The 18379-nt window shown below is 48.5% G+C and overlaps 1 protein-coding gene across 5 annotated transcripts in view; it reads right to left on the reverse strand.

Moving 5' to 3' along the window:
- Positions 1-280: 280 nt before the first annotated feature.
- The window catches only part of LOC135919705 (inositol 1,4,5-triphosphate receptor associated 2-like), a 222017-nt gene continuing 203918 nt past the window's right edge, over positions 281-18379 (reverse strand). For 3 of the 5 annotated variants that reach the window (XM_065453557.2, XM_065453558.1, XM_065453556.1), the window contains exons 32-36: positions 11135-11212; positions 6967-7166; positions 4341-4484; positions 2405-2650; positions 281-2040 (exon numbers count right to left, since the gene is read on the reverse strand). In XM_065453557.2, coding sequence (XP_065309629.1) covers positions 1773-2040; positions 2405-2650; positions 4341-4484; positions 6967-7166; positions 11135-11212 — 936 coding nt within the window. In that variant the 3' untranslated portion in view covers positions 281-1772. The remainder of the gene's footprint in view (positions 2041-2404; positions 2651-4340; positions 4485-6966; positions 7167-11134; positions 11213-18379) is intronic. The other 2 variants (XM_065453560.1, XM_065453559.1) reach the window with 1 other exon arrangement.

Below are 18379 nucleotides of genomic sequence, written 5' to 3' on the forward strand. Positions count from 1 at the left end.
TACGCATGTCAATAAATTGTGTGTATATTCTACACAGTATGTGTCAATGCACACATTAACCATGCGTGTCAATAGGTGTTATTCAACCACATCAATGTTTTCACACAGCATTTGCTGTAACATTCGTAACTATGCATTTTAAGAGGTGTTTTTCTTACCGATGTCAATGTCCGATGTCCTCTGTTTGCACATGGGATAACAATATTAAAGCTAACCGTTGTCACGCTGGTCCCGGTCCTCTATAGAGTGTGTGGTGATGACTGTACTGGGAAGTCTGTCGTGCGAAACGCGAAACTAAATTTATTTTGAGCTAAAAGGAACAACATGAAGAACACAACACATCTAAAACATACTTTTCTACAATAGACTTTCCTTCTTGGAAAAGCCACACTTAACACTGGTTTGGTGTAATAAATCTTTACAAAACAAAAACATTCATTTTCAGCTAGGAGGTCTTTCCAGCATGAACATTGAAGTATAAAATATCATATCGAATAGACTTTTCGATCTGGAGAAGCCAAATTCAATATTTGTCATTTAATAAACCTTCACAAAAAAAGAAACATTCATAGAACTCGTAACAGTAATAAACAGAACTCTATTTAAATAGAAACTATAAACACTTGCGCATATGCAAAAAACTTCACTTATGTCACATGTCAACTTGCTGCAACAGGGTTACAATTGTCTAAAGAAGGTGTAGTCATAGCAAGCCTTGCAAAAAAAAAAGAACACATCTGCCCATCTCTTGCTCAAGATGACACAAAAGAAAGTAAGTATTGCACATGACACAGAATTATTACACGCGCATGGCACTCAGTTCGAGAGTCCTAAAAATAACAGTACAACAAACAGAAATGGAATCTAAGATGGCATTACAAGAACTGCCAGCAAACTCTGCCTATTTTCCAACGGCTGCACCCATTAGCGCAGCAGCAGTCTGCCTTAAGGTTGTTGTAGTTTGCAAACATTGTTCTCTCAAAACAGAACTCTCCTTCGAGTAGAGAGGACAGTTTGAAAGAACGCCAAAAGTGCCGGCAGATGGCAGCACTTTGGCGGCCTGACCATGCGAGCTTTGAACGAGACAGAACGTCCACCACAAAATCGCTTAACTGCCGACATGAGTACTTGCCAGGTTGCCGTGACTGCGTAGTGCGGCAAGACATTGAACTGTGCGCATTATGGCGTTCAAATAATGTGTGACCTGGATTAGCCGTGATCTTTCTCTGAAAGTCTTGAATTGTCTTGCAAGATGCGGGGGTGCCGCTCCATGAAAAATGCAACAGTCGGTGCTTAAAATGCAGTGTTGAGTGCCGTGGTAATATAGCACTTCCTCGCAATTTGAAACATTGCACCGCTGTCCTCATAAATGTGTCTTCGGAAAGGCCGTTTTCAGTTGCTTGCGAACGTTGCCAATGTAGTCTACAACCCATTGTTCGACCTTCCTTAAAGTGCCCCTAGAATGGCTGTTCTGAATGAAGAATCGATGGACACAGACGAAAAGAAAATGAAATTTCTGTAAAGATCACACCGCTACTTGTCCCTGACACTCTTTCTGTACCCATACACTCTCTGTGGAACAATCACGACCCGCCTGCCAATTATAATCCACAGCGCAACATTCTTATCCTACACACGTGCTAAGGAAAAAAGTTCCTGTAAAGATCACATCACAGGTGCCCATATCTTGACACTTTTGCAGCACCACACACGCTTTGTGGAACATCGAAGAGGGAGACACGGACAGAAAAATAAGTTTCAGCTGGTGCAAATCAAGTCGGTGGTGGCCGGTCACCCCGGTGCAGAGTTACAAAGTCCGGTCCCCAGAGGCACAGGTCGTGCCACAGCTGGATCACATTGGCACCTTCGTTCGTTGCGTGAGAGCATGGGGTCACGCCAGGGAGCAGCACGACGAGGGCAGTCACCAGGGCGGCGGTGACTAACAGACCACTGAGGAAATAGCGGGCGGTCGTGAAGCGCTGGACAGTGACTGGTGCCAGCCGCTTGCGGCCAGCCAGTACCTGGCGACTTCTGTTTAACCTGCATGAAAGTTGAAGTGGTGGAACCTCTTAGATGGTGAGACAACAAATTGACAAAATGTCATAATACAACTGAAAAATAATTTTTTCCTACATGATATAAACTTCGCTTGCACATGCCTTGCAAGCTTTTCTTCTACAAGATTGGTTCTTTCATGCGAGTTGTGCAAGATGAAGCAATGCATGCCCAGAGAACAGAAAGAAAATATAGTTATAAGAGTTCTAGAAAAGTAAATGTTTTGAGACAACGCACAAGTCGGCCATGACTACTTCTTCCACAAGACAAACATTTTGCCTGGACAGCTCAACATACAACTTCTCTTCCACATTAAGACTGGTTCTCCTGCGATGTCTGATGTACTCACCAGTACTTCATCCTGACGACCACATTGGCTGCCCAATGCAGCAAGTCGATGTTCGCGTAGTCCACCCTGGAGCTGTTGCCTTCCCTCTCTTCGCTGTCGAACTCCTGGTCGCCTTCCTCATCTTCGCGAGCCCGTAGCTCGTCAGCATCCATCTCCTCCATGCCATCCAGCCGATCCGACAGCTCCAGGGTATCCTGGACACTGGCGGCCACCAACTCCTCGAGCACGCCATTTTGGAGAGTCGGACTGTGGAAGAGAGCAGCATCAGTTCAGGGAAGAGGTTCAACTCTGTGTTGTGCCGATTACAGAGGGATAATGCTGGTCTTATTTCTTGGTTTACCAATGGTAATATAGCAGACTTTTGCTAATTCGACTCTGGATAATTTCATCCTGCCAGTGCCCATGCATTTCTTTAGGCCTCAACTTCCGTTATTTCGATCCCACAATTGGCCTACGCTGGGCAATTCAAACTGGAACAGTCAGCATGCATGCATCTGACAATTAAAGTGACTCCAATAGCAAACCCTTCAGTGGCAGCATCTGTCTCAGCGAAGCTTAGGAGACAGTGATGCCATTAAACACACGTCTTCTCTCTTTGAAAACCCTTACTATCGACCTGCCCTAGGAATATTTTTAAGCAATAGCTATGGATCAGTTTCAGTACAGTATTTACCTTATTATAATGTGCACCTTCTTTTTTTTCACAAGAATTTGGCTGGAAATAGCCTGCACAGTGCAACTGGATACGAAACTAAAATCACCTTTGTGACGTTCATATACTTCACCAGAGAATACAGATGCACTGCTGGAAAGCTGACTTTAAGAAAATCAGCCGACATTGTGCAACGCATAAGACTCTTGCCCATTTTGTGAGCTAAATGTTGAGTGTGCTTTCTACTTTGTTTAGTAGCTTTATATAATTTCTATGTTAGTTTTCTACTTTGGACACACAGAAGGTGGCCACGCTCTTGAATCATGGGCGTGTTAGAATCAGGAAAGTACTGCCAAATGAATCAGCAGCATGTTTTGACATTTTTTTCTGCCTTTTGTTTGATTCTATCAGCCGAAAAGTTCGATCTATTTCGTCAATCCCATCAGAATAGAATCAACTGAAGTCGACTGCAGTTGCAATCTGAACAGCAATATATCTAACATCCTGTGAAGCTTTGAAAAAATCCCTACTTTGGCTCCCTCTGTACATTTGGAGTAGGCAAGAGCCTAAGGCGTGTGTTGTCACTCACTTTGCCACAGGAAACAGTTATAGATGCCTTCGTTTGATGTTAAAGCAACAATATATATTAAAATAGAGACAGCCAGGACTGGAGTTCCATTCATCGTTTACATAAACTCTGATTATCCACGTTCAGCAGTGCTATACTTCTTTTTTTTGATGCACCATGCAGTCTACTTTCACTTTCAGTAGGTTCTTCATTGACACGTGTAACACCAGTGAACTGTCTGCTCTATAAATCACCAAAAGCGTGCGTCTCTGACACAACTGAACACTAATCACTCTCTCAACCGATCTGCTCTGATGCTGCTAACCATGAGCAGCCACCTCTATTCTTATTGGTATGTTTGAGCACTGCTTGTGGTGCCAAATTGCCCCTTTCTGTGGCTCAGGGCACAGAATCGATACTGTCTCTTGTAGACTTCCAAATAAAACTTAACACAGTGCACTCCATGTTTTCCTGCCAACATTTTAAACACAGTGCAAAATGTTACTGATAGGCATGCCGCTCGGGAATCGCCACGCTGACATGGGTCAAAGATACTGCTGATCTTTACAATATTGGAACTTGTGGTGGTTTCAGGACCCTTCGGCAACGAAACCTACAGGTAGAAGGGAAGGGCAGGTGGTGGCACAACAAACAATTTTTCACATCTTGTATGGCAACCCACAAACTTGTTGCCAATAGTAAATGATGCACCTCACCTTTCTTCAGTGATATGGCCACTGTGCTCGTGGGCAGAGAGGCTGGAGATTCCAACGTCCCCGTTGACGTCCCTCGCACCATGGTGGTGTGCGCCGTCGGTTTTGGCAGAGGATCCAACCACTTCCTCTTCCATGTGACATTCCCTGCCACGAAGTGCAGCCATTTTATTGACAATAATTGACGTGGCTTAGTAAAGTGGACAAGACCAATACCATGATGTCAAAGTAACACCCTTTAGTGGTGGCTCCCTTGGAGTAAGGGAGGCCTATCTAGAAGGCCATATGTTTGTGTGCTGCTAATGACAAAGGCAATTACAGGAGCCACGAACACATTACAGCTGCCATGTTTGGGCATCTGTAAGGAAAATGAATGCCTTCGTAGATAGCAGGCAAGCAGCAGACTAGAAAATAATTTTGCACTGCCAGCATCTGTGGCCAAGAATAATGCCTACCACATAAGCAAGGAACAAGAATGTGCCATGAAATTGGTGTAACAATGACTGTACCAGTTATAATTGCAATATATAAAAAACTGCTGGCATTGAAGACACTGTATATCTGAACCTACATCCTAGTGAATGATTGCAGTGACGTTTGTACACTCACACTCGTTGCACAGCTTTTGCAGTGCACCATCTGCATCGCAACTAACAGTGTGTCACAGAGAAGGCACAAGTATACAAACAATACATGATTCTGCACAATGTAAGCTTCATATTTTCAAATTATAATATATTTTAAGAAATTATTTACTACATTTCATGTCAAAAGCTAGTTCAGTATGAGTCAAGAGTTCTCTAGCTGCACCAGCTGAACAGCTTTACTCAATGTTTCCTCATCCACATTCCACATAGCTGCTGCTAAATTAGTGTGCCTATGTAAGACTAATGCTGCTACAGTGGTATTACCTTGGAACACCAATGTAATACTGGAACGCCATGTACAGGTGCAGACAAAGGTAACTGGAACACAGGAGCTGTGTCCAAACTGCAACCCAATTCCCTCTAGCAGCCTCAACAGGAAACAAGTGATTCGATTATGCATGTGCACGGGCCTGCGATAATGGAAGTCGAATACCAATCATTCTCTAGCTGCTGCAAGGCTGTTAGAGAGCATTGAGATTCAAGTTGATCAGAGCTTCCATGTTCCAGTTTTCTCCACAACTGCACAGAGGCATTCCACACATTTTCTCACCCGTGTTTAAGGAGGATTGTCTGGGAAAAAAACAAGTGGAACGCCCGTGCATTTGGTGGAAGGTTTGCACATTTCCTTTTGGTTATGCCTGTTGTCTATTATTGTGCCGATATATATCAAGTCTATGACTTCAAGACAGGCAACAAGTTTTATAAGGACACTAAAATAAAATAGTAAGTCTACTAGTCCAATAGATTGTTCCTACAGAAGTCTCTAGCTGCTTTTCTGTGTGCCAACATATCACTTTGTTGTACAGAACCTTGCTGCTGAAGGTCCTGCTGCTGCTCAATTCAAGACAAAACAGATGAGTCGACGTAATCTCCCCGCGACCTTCTTGTATGCCGTTCTCTTGTGAATCTGCAAGTGCTGACATCACATATGAGGTACCGTAGTAAACAACAGGTGGCGCCTCTTTAATTTTCCATTCTTGGGGTTTTCTCGCTTACAAATGACCTGTTCTCGCTATGAATAATTAGTTCATCATTATAAAAACATAACCTTTTCAATCTGGCTCGACTTAACTGTTTCCTATAGTGTCCCTTCAACGAACTGTCTGGCAAGTACAAGACGGAGTATAAAGTATGGGTGTCATTGCTGTGCTCATCATCATCATCATGAGCTTGGTTACTACCCCGGTCATGTACTAATTTTACCATGTTGGCAAACTTCTTAATCTCATCCCCCCACCTAACTTTCTGTCGTCCCCTGCTACGCTTCCCTTCCCTTGGAACCCAATCCATAACCTTTAATGACCATCGGTTATCTTCCCTCCTCATTACGTGTCCTGCCCATGCCCATTTCTTTTTCTTAATTTCAACTAAGATGTCATTAACTCGCACTCGTTCCCTCGCCCAATCTGCTCTTTTCTTATCCCTTAACGTTACACCTATCATTCTTTCCATAGCTCGTTGCGTCGTCCTCAATTTAAGTAGAACCCTTTTCGTAAGCCTCCATCCAGGTTTCTGCCCCGTACGTGAGCACTCGTAAGACGCAGCTATTATACACTTTTCTCTGGAGGGATAATGGCAACCTGCTGTTCACGATCTGAGAATGCCTGCCAAACGCCTCCTATATGGCTGGGCTAAATGGCTCAAAATGAGGAGCAATGGCGCTCATTCGCGCGATTCCCGAAACCTGTTCCAACGAGACAGTTTCAGTTTATTGAGCGTTTGAAATGTTTTACAGAAGTAACTCTAGGAGGCCCCATAGTCAAAGACTGAGGAGGGACCTCCAACAAAAAATACATAGAAAAAGTTTACTTAATGCGGTTAACAACAGCAGTAGCAATCCTAGGAACAGTAAGTATTAACAAACAAAGTCGAGTCACAGTAATAACAACAAAGTATAAACACGAAAAGCAGATCCAAGGAGTATTATTCGACATACAGAAGCGTAAAAATTATGCAGCCACAGTGGTGGTGGTGGTACGTACGCCTTGGCGCCGGCCGCGGCGTCAGCGGCTCGCGCCGCGTCGGCCTCGTGCGGCGGCGCGGGCAGAAGCACGGCGTGCGGAACCGGAAGCGAGCATCGCCGGGCGCCCGAGTTGAGGGCGCGTACGGCGCGCACGGGGCCCGGTGCCGACGAAGCGCCGGCCGAGCCGCCCGGTATGCTGAACAGCCGGCCCCGGGAATCCTGCGAGGGGTGGGGGGGGGGGGGGTGGGGGGCGGGGAACGCATTCCGGTCACGCTGGAAACGGCTAGGCCTACTCGATCAACGGAAACTGAATCCGAGCACAAACGTCGCCGACAAGCGTAGCCTGCAACAAGTAATCGTTGTGCGCCAAGCGGTAATGAGTTCGAAGACGTTAGCGACGAGCTGGCACCTAATGTGGGCAAAGCAGCGTGGCGGTAGGCGTTCATTACGTGAAGACATACTCGCCATTTCGTCCGTACGAGCCATGATACTTACGGTACGGTGAACTAGAACCGTACTTACCGCACGCATAAGATACTATTCAGCTGTTCGCAAAGCATCGTCGTTCTAGCTAATATAACTTCTACCTATTGTATATTCTACCTATTCTTCCCATTCCACCACCCATCTGCGCATGCGTAGTCGGTGGTTGGCAGTATAGTTAAAGGTAAAACAGTAACGCAATGATAAACTGTATTAAGAACTTCCTAGACTGCCTCAGGCAGTGTTCGACAGGTCCACCAACTGATGAATCAATCATCAACCATTAGAGAACGCTCCAAAGTATCGCCAGAGCTACCAAAGATGCCGTATAATCAGAATGACGAAAACGTCTATTTTAACTAGTGCTGCTAGTACAATATTAATATTCCCCTACCTCTACCACTGTTGCAACTATAACGTTCCCGATAGTTTAGAAACGCGTTCGTTGTTTCCTCGAGTGCGCTAAAGCGTCCCACTGCCACTGCACGCGAACTCCTCGCGCACGACACCCGGTTAATCCAGGTGGCGCCACTTACCGTTTCATTTCCTAGGCATCCGAAGGATGCCCTTCGGCATCTGGGGCAGCGTGTGTGAAAGTGAACAAGGAGAAAAAAAATGATAAGACCTCCATGAGTGCACAAAAAAAGAAACCAACACTGCACTTGCAGAGCCGGACACCAGATCTGGAAGGGCGTACATATAAAGGAGAGGGCGAGGGCAAAAAGGAGAAGGAAGGGACTACAACGACGCACACACTCACGCAGCCGAGGATATGGAACGAGCTGTTCTTGTGCTGTATAAACCGCAGCCTATTACAGCCCGCTCTCTCGTTAAAGCCTCCATTTATTTCCTCTTCTTTTTTCCAATCGACAGAATCTCATTATGCGCAGCGCTCTGCCGAATGCGGCGCGGCGATTTTCGATAAGGTGGGCAATTAAGCCCACCGGCAGCAACGACTCGGCGGTCACATAAGCTCGGTCGCGGAGGGAGGAAACATTTTTTTATCGGCGAACCAAATGGAGGCGCCAAGGGCGCAAGCACATTTCACGAGACTTCCGCTCAATCTGCCCCGCGACGGAAGCAACTACTACACCGATCGAGTACGCGTTTCTTTGTTGACTGGAATCCACACAGTTAGCGTTACCAGTGGTGCCCCTATAGATGATCGACGCTGTCACCGTGGCGTTACACAGGCACGCCAGTTCCGTCATTGCTGTCGCACGCATAGCTGGTGTTACGTTTGTGTTCTTATTCGGAGGACCAACACAGCTGTGCTGACCGAAACGCTGGCACATCACTCTTTTGTAGTTGTTGCGGTTACGGTGACCTCGCTGAAACTACGATGCGACTACGAGGCAAGCCGTAGTGGAAGAGTCCGGATTAACCGTAAACCACCTGGGGATGTTTAACGTGCACACCACAGAGTGCACGGTACACGAGCGGGCTTGCGTTACGCCGCAGACCGGAATGCGGCAGCCGCAAGCAGGCAGTGAGCCCGCGTCCTCGTGTGGAGAAGTGGCTCGCCATGGCCACTCAGCTACCACGCCTGATAGCGCTGTTACATTAGGACACCGGCGTAACACCAAATAAATTGTCGGTTCATCATTTGCCTCGTAATGCGTAAGTGAGGCCTCTTGGAGAAAGAAGCATTATGCGGAACGTGTTTGTAATCGGCGTCGTTTGACGCACACACGTTGAAATTGGCGGTAACTCCGGACTAGACCTGCCAAGTCTAAATCCGTTGACCAATGAGCGGCTTCGATTCCCCAATTGCAACGGGGCCGCTAAAGTAAGGCAATACCGGTGTGACGCAGCCACCTTCGATGGCGATAGAGCCCCGATGGCGATCGAATGTATCGACCGCGATTGGCTCCGCTTCCCTAGCTTGCGTAAGGAAATCAAATCACGATCGAGAAATTCGATCCCAGTTGGGCTCAATCGGGATCGAAAGTGCGCCGTGTCAAACCCGTACAAGATGTGCATCGCGAGATCTCACGTGAAAGATGCGAAATGACGATGACAGTAACTGATAAGGAGGCAGAGCAGGAGCAGCTAACGGGAAGGGCTGTCAATGACTCCGCTGTGCGCATGCACAGCACATATAAACCACAACGTGAAAGAACCATGCAGGCACCACGAACAATTCTGAATTTCAAAAAGGAAATGAAAAAAAAATCCACTGTAATGGGGTGGGTTAACGTCCCTTAGCTTAGTGACATGTCACGCGGTTGACACAAGTTAGAAGATAATGGCGGAGTGGTTAAAGCGAATGACTTCACGGAAGCTAAGCGTCACTAACGGGATCGATGCAGGCACACAAGGAGGTGAAGGCACGAAAGTTTCTGAGCACATTAGACGGTATCGATGGATTGACCTCATAAACAAGAAAACACTTAGAAGCATCTGCAAGCACCGAGACAGAGAGAAGATACGAGGGAAAGGCTGGGAGGATGGACGGAGTCTGCGCAAGCTTCCCCAGGCGAACATGAATTTTCAGTTATACTGATCTTTCCACGCCAAGTGTAAACTTGGCTAAGATAGGTGCTGGCCTTACTTGGCCACTCAGCTGCGGGCGTGCAGAGTGGGGGATGAAGTGAGAAATCATAAGGGTGTTGCGAAGATGATCTGTCCAAAGATATAACATACGGTTCCTCCGCCACGACGACAAGGCATGGCACTCGGAAACAGGTTGTAAAGGTCGAGAAAAACGTGACGCGAAGGTAATGAAACCAGAGTGTGTGATTGGACACCCGAGACAACATAAAACAAAATTTACACACTTAGGGGGTTACAGTAACCATGATCTATCTTGCGTGCATTTCTTTAAGACTCAGCACTCTTTACTGTCCCGTCAGACACGCTATCCCGTTTGGGGACAAGATGACCCCACAAGCCCTTAAATTGTACTGCCAGTCCAGCAGGGCGAATGAAGGGTGTTAAAGGTAAAGCAAAGTGTGAGCAAGCACTTTTTCTTAAAGATGGTAATGTCGGAAATGAAATAGGGGCGTGGTGGTGTTACGTGACAGCATACGCACACAAACTAAGGTATAAGACAAATGGTGTGGTGCCTCTACGAGAACAGAAAGGACAGAGGAACTAAAACCGACACGAGAGCAATGGGGAGAGACGAATACATAGGACCACTCGAGAGGATCGGCGTCTCACGCCGGCCTTCGCAATCAAACAAGTTGCCGTTGACGTGGTCGATGCGGCGACCATTTCAGAAGCAACTTCCAAATACAGACAGCTAGCTGGACGCACACTGAGACAAGGACGGACAGAAGTCAAACACAGTACACATGGAACTACACTAGACAATTTTGGCCACAGCGCACAGTAGCAACGTTAACCACATCAGCGAAATACTGGGACGTGAGCGGAAACAGCCGCGATGTCGACATCTAGTGACACGGCAATCAACCAAAACCGATGCGCTAAAATGTTATTGGCTTTCGTAGTTATTGACTCGAGAAAGTAATAATGAGATTTAGGAAGGTTACGTCATCGCTGACGACTTAACAAAAACCACGTAATCAGCAAATGTGCTGGGTCTAACTTATTCGCAATAGATATCGCTACTAGTGCTTTGTTCTTCGCTCCAATCAGAAGAAAAAAAAAGAGCTGGTAGTATGCGACATACACCGTACCGCACACAGCAGCCCTCCTCCCTTAGTTTTCCCACTTCGCTTGTTGAAGGAGCTTACTAAGTAGACCAGGTTTCCACGGGAGTCCTCCCCCGAAGGTCGGCGCACACAGGCAACGCTGGCCCTGCGACGGGCATCCTGGAGCAGAGAAGACGGACGAGGGTCCAAGTTCGATGGTCGGTTTTTGAAGAGAGTCAACAACGCCGTGCAGACCATGCCGACGAAAACACCTCGAAGAGGACGCAGACATGGGTAGCGGCACCGAAGGCAGTGAGGCGCAAGCGCAGCTACAGATTCTTACAACGAATCGAGGCCTCGGTAGTAATAATAATAATAATACTTGGGGTATTACGTGCCAAAACCACTTTCTGATTATGAGGCACGCCGTAGTGGAGGACTCCGGAAATTTTGACCAGCTGGGGTTCTTTAACGTGCACCTAAATCTAAGCACACGGGTGTTTTCGCATTTCGCCCCCATCGAAATGCGGCCGCCGTGGCCGGGATTCGATCCCGCGACCTCGTGCTCAGCAGCCCAACACCATAGCCACTGAGCAACCACGGCGGGTAAGAGGCCTCGGTAGCGATCGCACGTTCGGGTTAAGCCTGAACGGCCACAGTGCGCGCGGTGATATAATAACTGAAATTCGGTCCAAGCAATCATGAACTCCCTTTTGGCGCCTCGCAGTTTAAAGGTATACTGCAAGCGATGCCGCTACCCGCACGTCGTCCTCGAAGACGTGTTGGGCCATTTCCGCAGGGAGAGGGGGGTGGCACCGTAACCCATGCAGTTTAGTCGGGGAGGAAAGAAGCAATGGCGACGTGGATGCACCGACGATGCTCGAAGCGTGCGACGAAAGACCACTACAGCTTCTACCGCGTGTTAGTACCGCAAACGTCCCCATTTACACCACGAACTGGGATTCCCATGAGTAGACGCATTCCAGAGGTGTGGCACACTGGATGCTGCAGGAGAACGTTCCGTCAGGCTTCATGCTTACCGAGACAATAGAGAATTTCAGTGCGTCCGGTATTCCGTCAAGCGCGGGCGGTTTGCCGGATGAGCGGGGGCATAAGCGTGAGCGGCCAGATCGGTGGCGCCAGCTGGTGGTGCAAAGCTGAGCCACAAAAACACAGAGCTAATTACTACATTCCGCTTAGCTGCTGGTGAAAATTTTAGACAGTGGCGTAATCGTGTTCACAATAACGCTCCCGCCGCAAATTTGCACCAGCAGCGAAGCAGAATACAGTAGGTTACTGCAATTTTAGCACTGTGCTTGTCTGGTTGGGCTCTACGCCACCAGGCGGCTGCACCGCTCCGGCCACTCAGATTTACTGCCCCGCCCATCCGGCAATCCGCCCGAACCATTCCCGTTTGCCGGAATAGAGGACGAACTAAAGCTCCCTGATATCGTTGGTAGCGCGATCACTTGCACTTGTGTGACCGTATATCGCAGATACATGACACGTCGTAACCTTCGTGCAGTGAAAACTTGTCCCAAAGTAGGGGCCGACACGAAAGGAAACACCTGATGTGCTACTTCGCTACCTATCGACTGTCCCTGTTGCCATCTATATCGATGACGCACAAAGGGGCAGGCTCTTTGGCGGGAGTCACTCGGGAAACTTTAGAGTGGGATGCCTAAAGTTGCCATTTTGCGGCGATTGTTGTTTGAGTCGGATTAAGTGTTTCTTTCAATTGCGCGCCCTGTAAATATATATATGCACGCTCACGGAGCTACTAAGTGTCCGTGAGAGACGCTCTGGTAAAAACACAACCCCCGAAACAGCGCCGATATATAGTCGTACTGCATATTAACCAGTCACGTATTCTCTAGACGGACGCGAACGCTCGACATCGAATTGCACGCGCAGTTGCGCTGGGCCAATACAGATATGTATCCGCGTCCTTTAGCTCGTGCAAGTTCCTGCATCACGCACCAGGTGGCGGCAACCCCGTACACATTCCCCCCCCCTTTTTTTTTCTGCACTCGTGTGTTCGCGTGCGTACGGGTTGCCGTACGTTAAACTATTAAGTAACCTACACAGAAAGGTCCCGCTAATTGCACGTGTTTAACGTACGCAAGGTCACGCGTACACTATAATCTACAACTGTCTAGTAAGCTTTCGAGCGAAAAATGAGGTGTGTGTTTATGTACGAAAAGGGTAGGCGTGAAATTAGGGCTGAACATTCTACATTTGTTTGTCGACTCCGCGCTTGAAACCCCGGTCCCTCGCACAATGATATTTTTAACGTCCATTTTTCAAACTTAAACGCACGTAAAGTGTTTCATGGAAGTAGGCTCACGTCTCTATGAAGCCACCTTGCCAAAGCAAAAAAAAAAAAACTGTACAAAGCGTTTCCCCTCCCCCCCCCCCTCTTGTCGGGTATACCTTAAAAAAAAAAACAACGCGCAGCACAGCGGCCGTAACAGAAGAGGCTCCGGGAAAACAGGCGATATAGCAAAGGCGAAAGCGTTTATCTACGCTTATTCTTGTGTCTTTGCAGGACGTGCTGCGTCTGCAGGCCGGCGCGGGAGTGCCATCGGTGAAACGGATCACGCACAAGCCCGGCCCGGCCGCGGCGTCGTCTCCCCGAGCTTGGCGCTGCCGCCACCGCAACCAAGGTCGACGCCGCTGCTGCGACGGCGGCGATAAGCGCCACATCCTGAGCTGCCGCGTTGCGTCGCATACGCTAAGCCCCGTCCGGTTTTGCTGTCGCCACGCGACGATGAGAGATGCCCGAGGAATGCAGGGACAGCGCGGCGAGCATCGCGAGGGAAACAACACGCGCAGCACAGAGCATCGTCGCTCTACACCGAAAGAACGAACAAAGAAAAAAAGAATTGGCAGTGGCTTAGCTCGGCCATGCCAGGATATACGTGGCGAAAGCTAAGGCATAGCATGGTTAGCCTTGGTTAATCTTGATTGCAAGTCCGGGTTAGTCTGGTTGTCCAGCTATGTTGCGGGCGTTTAGCCAGTCGTTCGGCTCGCTGTTCGTCTGTTTCCTGGGCGATTCGTTTCCTCTTCACCTCGTTCCGATGTCGATTCCAGGCCTCCTCCTGCTTATCAGAATTGTCGCCATCCATACTGCCGCCTCAACTGTGGTTGCGGCGCACGCGAGCTCTCCTTTTCAGTCCTCCGACATGTTATCAGGCATGCGACACAGCTGGCGAAGCGAGCGGAGGCGAGCGCAACGACGAGGAACGCGGTGTGACGTCATGTGCCTCCTCGGAGCACGGCCACGGCGAAATCGCAAGTTCGCGGCCAGTAAAGCTTTCGCTTTAAAAACAAATTAAGGTCGGGAAGCTTTATGTGGCAAACCACGATACGATTGTGAGCCACGCCGGAGTGGGGGGACTCGGGATCAATTCCGACCACCTGGCGTTTACCAGCGTGCGCCTAAATCTAAGTAAACGAAGCGCCCTTTTGCGTTTCGCCGCCGCTGAAATGCGGCCGGATAGCGAACCTACGACCTCATGCCCGGCAGCAGACCGTTACGACGACTCCGTCACCGCGGTGGAGCGCGCGCCCTGTGTTTCAACCGCGAACAAGCCACTCAAGATGGCGAGTAAAGTCCTGGATCTGGAGTAAAATCCTCAACACTGCGAATGGCAAACGCTCTTTGCAGTCAGGCGTGCAGCGTCTCGTGACAAGGAACGTTGTGACGTCACAATTTGAGCTTGTGACGTCCCAACCACAGTTTATTTTTTCCCCAATCTGAAATTCAGCGCCCGGCGTTAACCGGTCGCGTCCACGAATATGTCGAAAATCACTATGCAAGCGGCCTTTTCCGTACGCAGTTCAAACATGCACAACGATTCCAGACTAGCATGCTCTGCTCTACTCGGTGCTCATTCTTTCACCCGTGCAAACTAAAACAGTGTCGATTAAGACGCTCACCACTACCCGCATGCAGCATAAGTACAAGTGCAGTGCAAACGAAATCGATGCAAAACCCGACACACACATATCGTTCGAATTTTTGAAAAATTCACGTATGTGAAAATTCATACAATAGCAAAATATTACAAGAATCATTTGATGAATGGCTGTGGTATTATACTATTCTCGGCAGGAGATGCAGAATGCAGCAAGCGCAAAGGCAGAAAAGAAAGCAGTGCAAGGCTTCTCGTCGAGGCGACATCAAGCAAGGCAGGTTTCTTTACACACACACACACACACACACACACACGCGTGCACGGTCAATGAGAACAATTCGCTGCTATAATTGACGTAAAGCTCGTTTCCCTCGTGCGCTATACCTAGCATCACGTTGAGTGACTCGACTCTGCATTCTACTCCGAACGAGGACGTTTTGATGCGATGGCACTGTACAGATCAAAAGTTGGCCTCCAACGACTTAGGACGTCCTCGGCGGAACAACCACAGAAGCGACGACGGAGCGAGGAAGGAGGAGCGGAGGGGTGTGACGTAAAGAGCCACGTGACCGGAGGGCGGAGCGACAGTGGTTACGCGGCCATGCTGGACTGAGTAACATGGCTTATCACACTGACCTGTATGGAGGGGGTGGTTGTAAATGAATAGCTGTGGTTTTCATGGGTTACGTTTGGTTCCGTGATTTACGTAGAATGGGTAGGGTTCGTGTGATGCTAATTCTACGGCGATAGCAGGGGTGCGTCTTGCTGTATCGTGTTTAAAAAACAACAAACAAAAAGCAATCATCGTGTGTTTCGGTCAACGATAGGTAGCGTTGTAGACTAGTATAGTAGATCGTGTCAAAACTCGCAGACGGCCGTGCGGTATAAGCAGTCATGTGGATGTCAATACATTGAATGGAAGGGTGTCATAACGCTATCGCATTACAGTTCCTAGAGCGAAGCGTGAGGACCTGACGTATCCTAGTTGCGCGGCCAGGACATAAGCATATTTGTAGGCCAATTACCTGCTGCACATGTTACTAACATGATTCACATTGTCGATGGGAGGTCCCCCGACGGCATTCACTCTGGGAGCTCCTAACTTATTCAAAGTACGTATGTATGCTCACGTTTTTTTGTACAAGCTAAAAAGAAAACGAACTTTAAACACAATCTGTTCCTAGTTACAGCTTACTCTCGCTAATGGCTGCATGTAAATATCACACGACACTATATGGTTTTCGCAGCTCCGCTGTCCGCCTACATTGCGTCACGCCGCGACCGAAAAAAAAATTAAATTATGGGGTTTTACGTGCCAAAACCACTTTCTGATTATGAGGCACGTCGTAGTGGAGGCCTCCGGAAATTTTGACCACCTGGGGTTCTTTAACGTGCACCTAAATCTAAGTACACGGGTCTTTTCGCATTTCGCCCCTATCGAAATGCGGCCGCCGTGGCCGGGATTCGATCCCGCGACCTCGTGCTCAGCAGCCTAACACCATAGCCACTGAGCAACGCCGCGACCGAGCCTTCAGAGTACCACTATAGCCTTGGTCGACCGAGGCGACCTCCAAGGACAATTTCTACGCGTAATTACGGCCTACAACGGAGTCGCATGCCTGTTACGAGAAAAATCCTAACAGTTATTCGCTTAACCACGACAACTGTCGTTATAGATGCTGCCAGTTTTTTCCCCCTCTAGTAACGCATAAGTTCGGTAGTCTGCGCCTGAGTCAAAAGCTTCCTGCAATTAGCGTGCCGGTCAAAGTATATGGTAGGCATTCGACGACGAAATATCCGCTCCTGGCTGGGGCGGGCAAGTTAGAATAGAAAGGAGCGCCCTTTCTTTTGCCACTAGACTTTTCGGTCCTCGAAGTACTAGGCACTACACAGATGTGAAGCTTCGATTACAGGAGCGAGGAACAAGAAAACACGCCCGAAGCGGATTCACGTTCGTTTGAGCCACGTTATGCAACGCTTACGAAGCTCCGTTGGAAACCGGTCACGCGCAAGCACCTGTACAGTAAAGTTTACCTCGTGACTAACCTTTACGCAAACGACCACAAACGCGAAATACAGAGAATCACCGATGCAGAGCGCCGTCGCATTTTCTGAGAAATCCGAGAGGCCCCCAACGTCAGCTCTGCAGGCAACCAAACCGAACTAACGCTTATAGGAGGAACATGCGCCGTCTGTTGTCGGCTCGTCTATAGCGCGTGCTTAAAGGGACACTAAAGGCAAATATTAGGTCAAGCTAAAGTGACGTAGTAGTGCTGGAGGACGTCTAAGGCGTCAATATCATTACGAACAGAGCTTTAGGAATCGAGAAATTGAGGTAAATGCAGGACGCGGTTAGAGACTCAAATCAAATCTTTATTTTCCACCGTGTACATCACAGATGGAGGACAACGGAAATAAAGCTCCCAGTAGGCGGCTTGACGCCTCCGCAGCCCCCTGGGACATTCAAGCATTAGCCCGATGACGAAGGCACTCCTCATGTCACTAGTGCTCAACCATTCTCAATAAAGAGATCACTGCATAGCATTATAAGAAGAGAGAAAATGCTGTCCAGTTCCATTTGACTTTTAGAGGGGGAAAAAGTCACCGATGTTACCCTTCACAATGCGTGCGTGCGGTCTCATGGTTTTGTTTTCTCCCACTCCGCGCCGCCCACGCTTTCAGGTTTCAGTAGTTTCGTTATCACGTAGTGCTGCGCTGGTTTTACTTGCTCACGAAACTAGCACAAACTGCAAGTAGCAGAGAGTGCTACGCCCACGCGATGTCGCCGGGTCCCCGAACAGTCCACGGCACTTGACCAAGAGCAGCTGCAGCGGCGAATCCAACGCTCTGTCCTGGCTCGGTTTCTCCATAGCCGTGCGTTCGCGTTTTGCTCGCAAACGGACCAACGACATGAAACGGCGGTGATGGCTAACGCAACGTGGCTAATGATGGCTAATGCAATTTCTAGAAAGGCGGATCTGTCGTGTGCCAGCGCACCTTCTGTTTTTCTGTCGTCCAAACAAACTTAAGTTTCTGAGCATGGCCACCTGATGTCGGCATTTCGGTCTTGTGACGTCATGAAGGAAAGTGTTCATATGATGCAATTTTGTAAACAACACGACCAGTTGGAAGTAAGCGCTTGTGTTGTCCGCTCCTCCCTTTGTCCTTGTTTGTGCGCGCTTTACCGTGATCTGCTCTGCTGCGAGGTTTCTGGAATGTTATTTTAACAGCCCAAATAGACTTTGTATTTACCTTTAGTGTGTCCTTAAAGCGCGTCAAGCGGCTAGCCGCTGCTGTTGCCGCCCAGCTACAGAAAAAAACGCCTAGGCAGAGACGCCTTTCCTCGGGCTGATTTCTCACGAAAACGCAGCTCGGAGAGCCGTGTTTAAGAACCTCGGCGACGTGACAAGAGTTCTTTTCGCCGAGT

Source organism: Dermacentor albipictus, chromosome 10 (assembly GCF_038994185.2).
Source record: "Dermacentor albipictus isolate Rhodes 1998 colony chromosome 10, USDA_Dalb.pri_finalv2, whole genome shotgun sequence".
In the NCBI taxonomy this organism is placed as follows: domain Eukaryota; kingdom Metazoa; phylum Arthropoda; class Arachnida; order Ixodida; family Ixodidae; genus Dermacentor; species Dermacentor albipictus.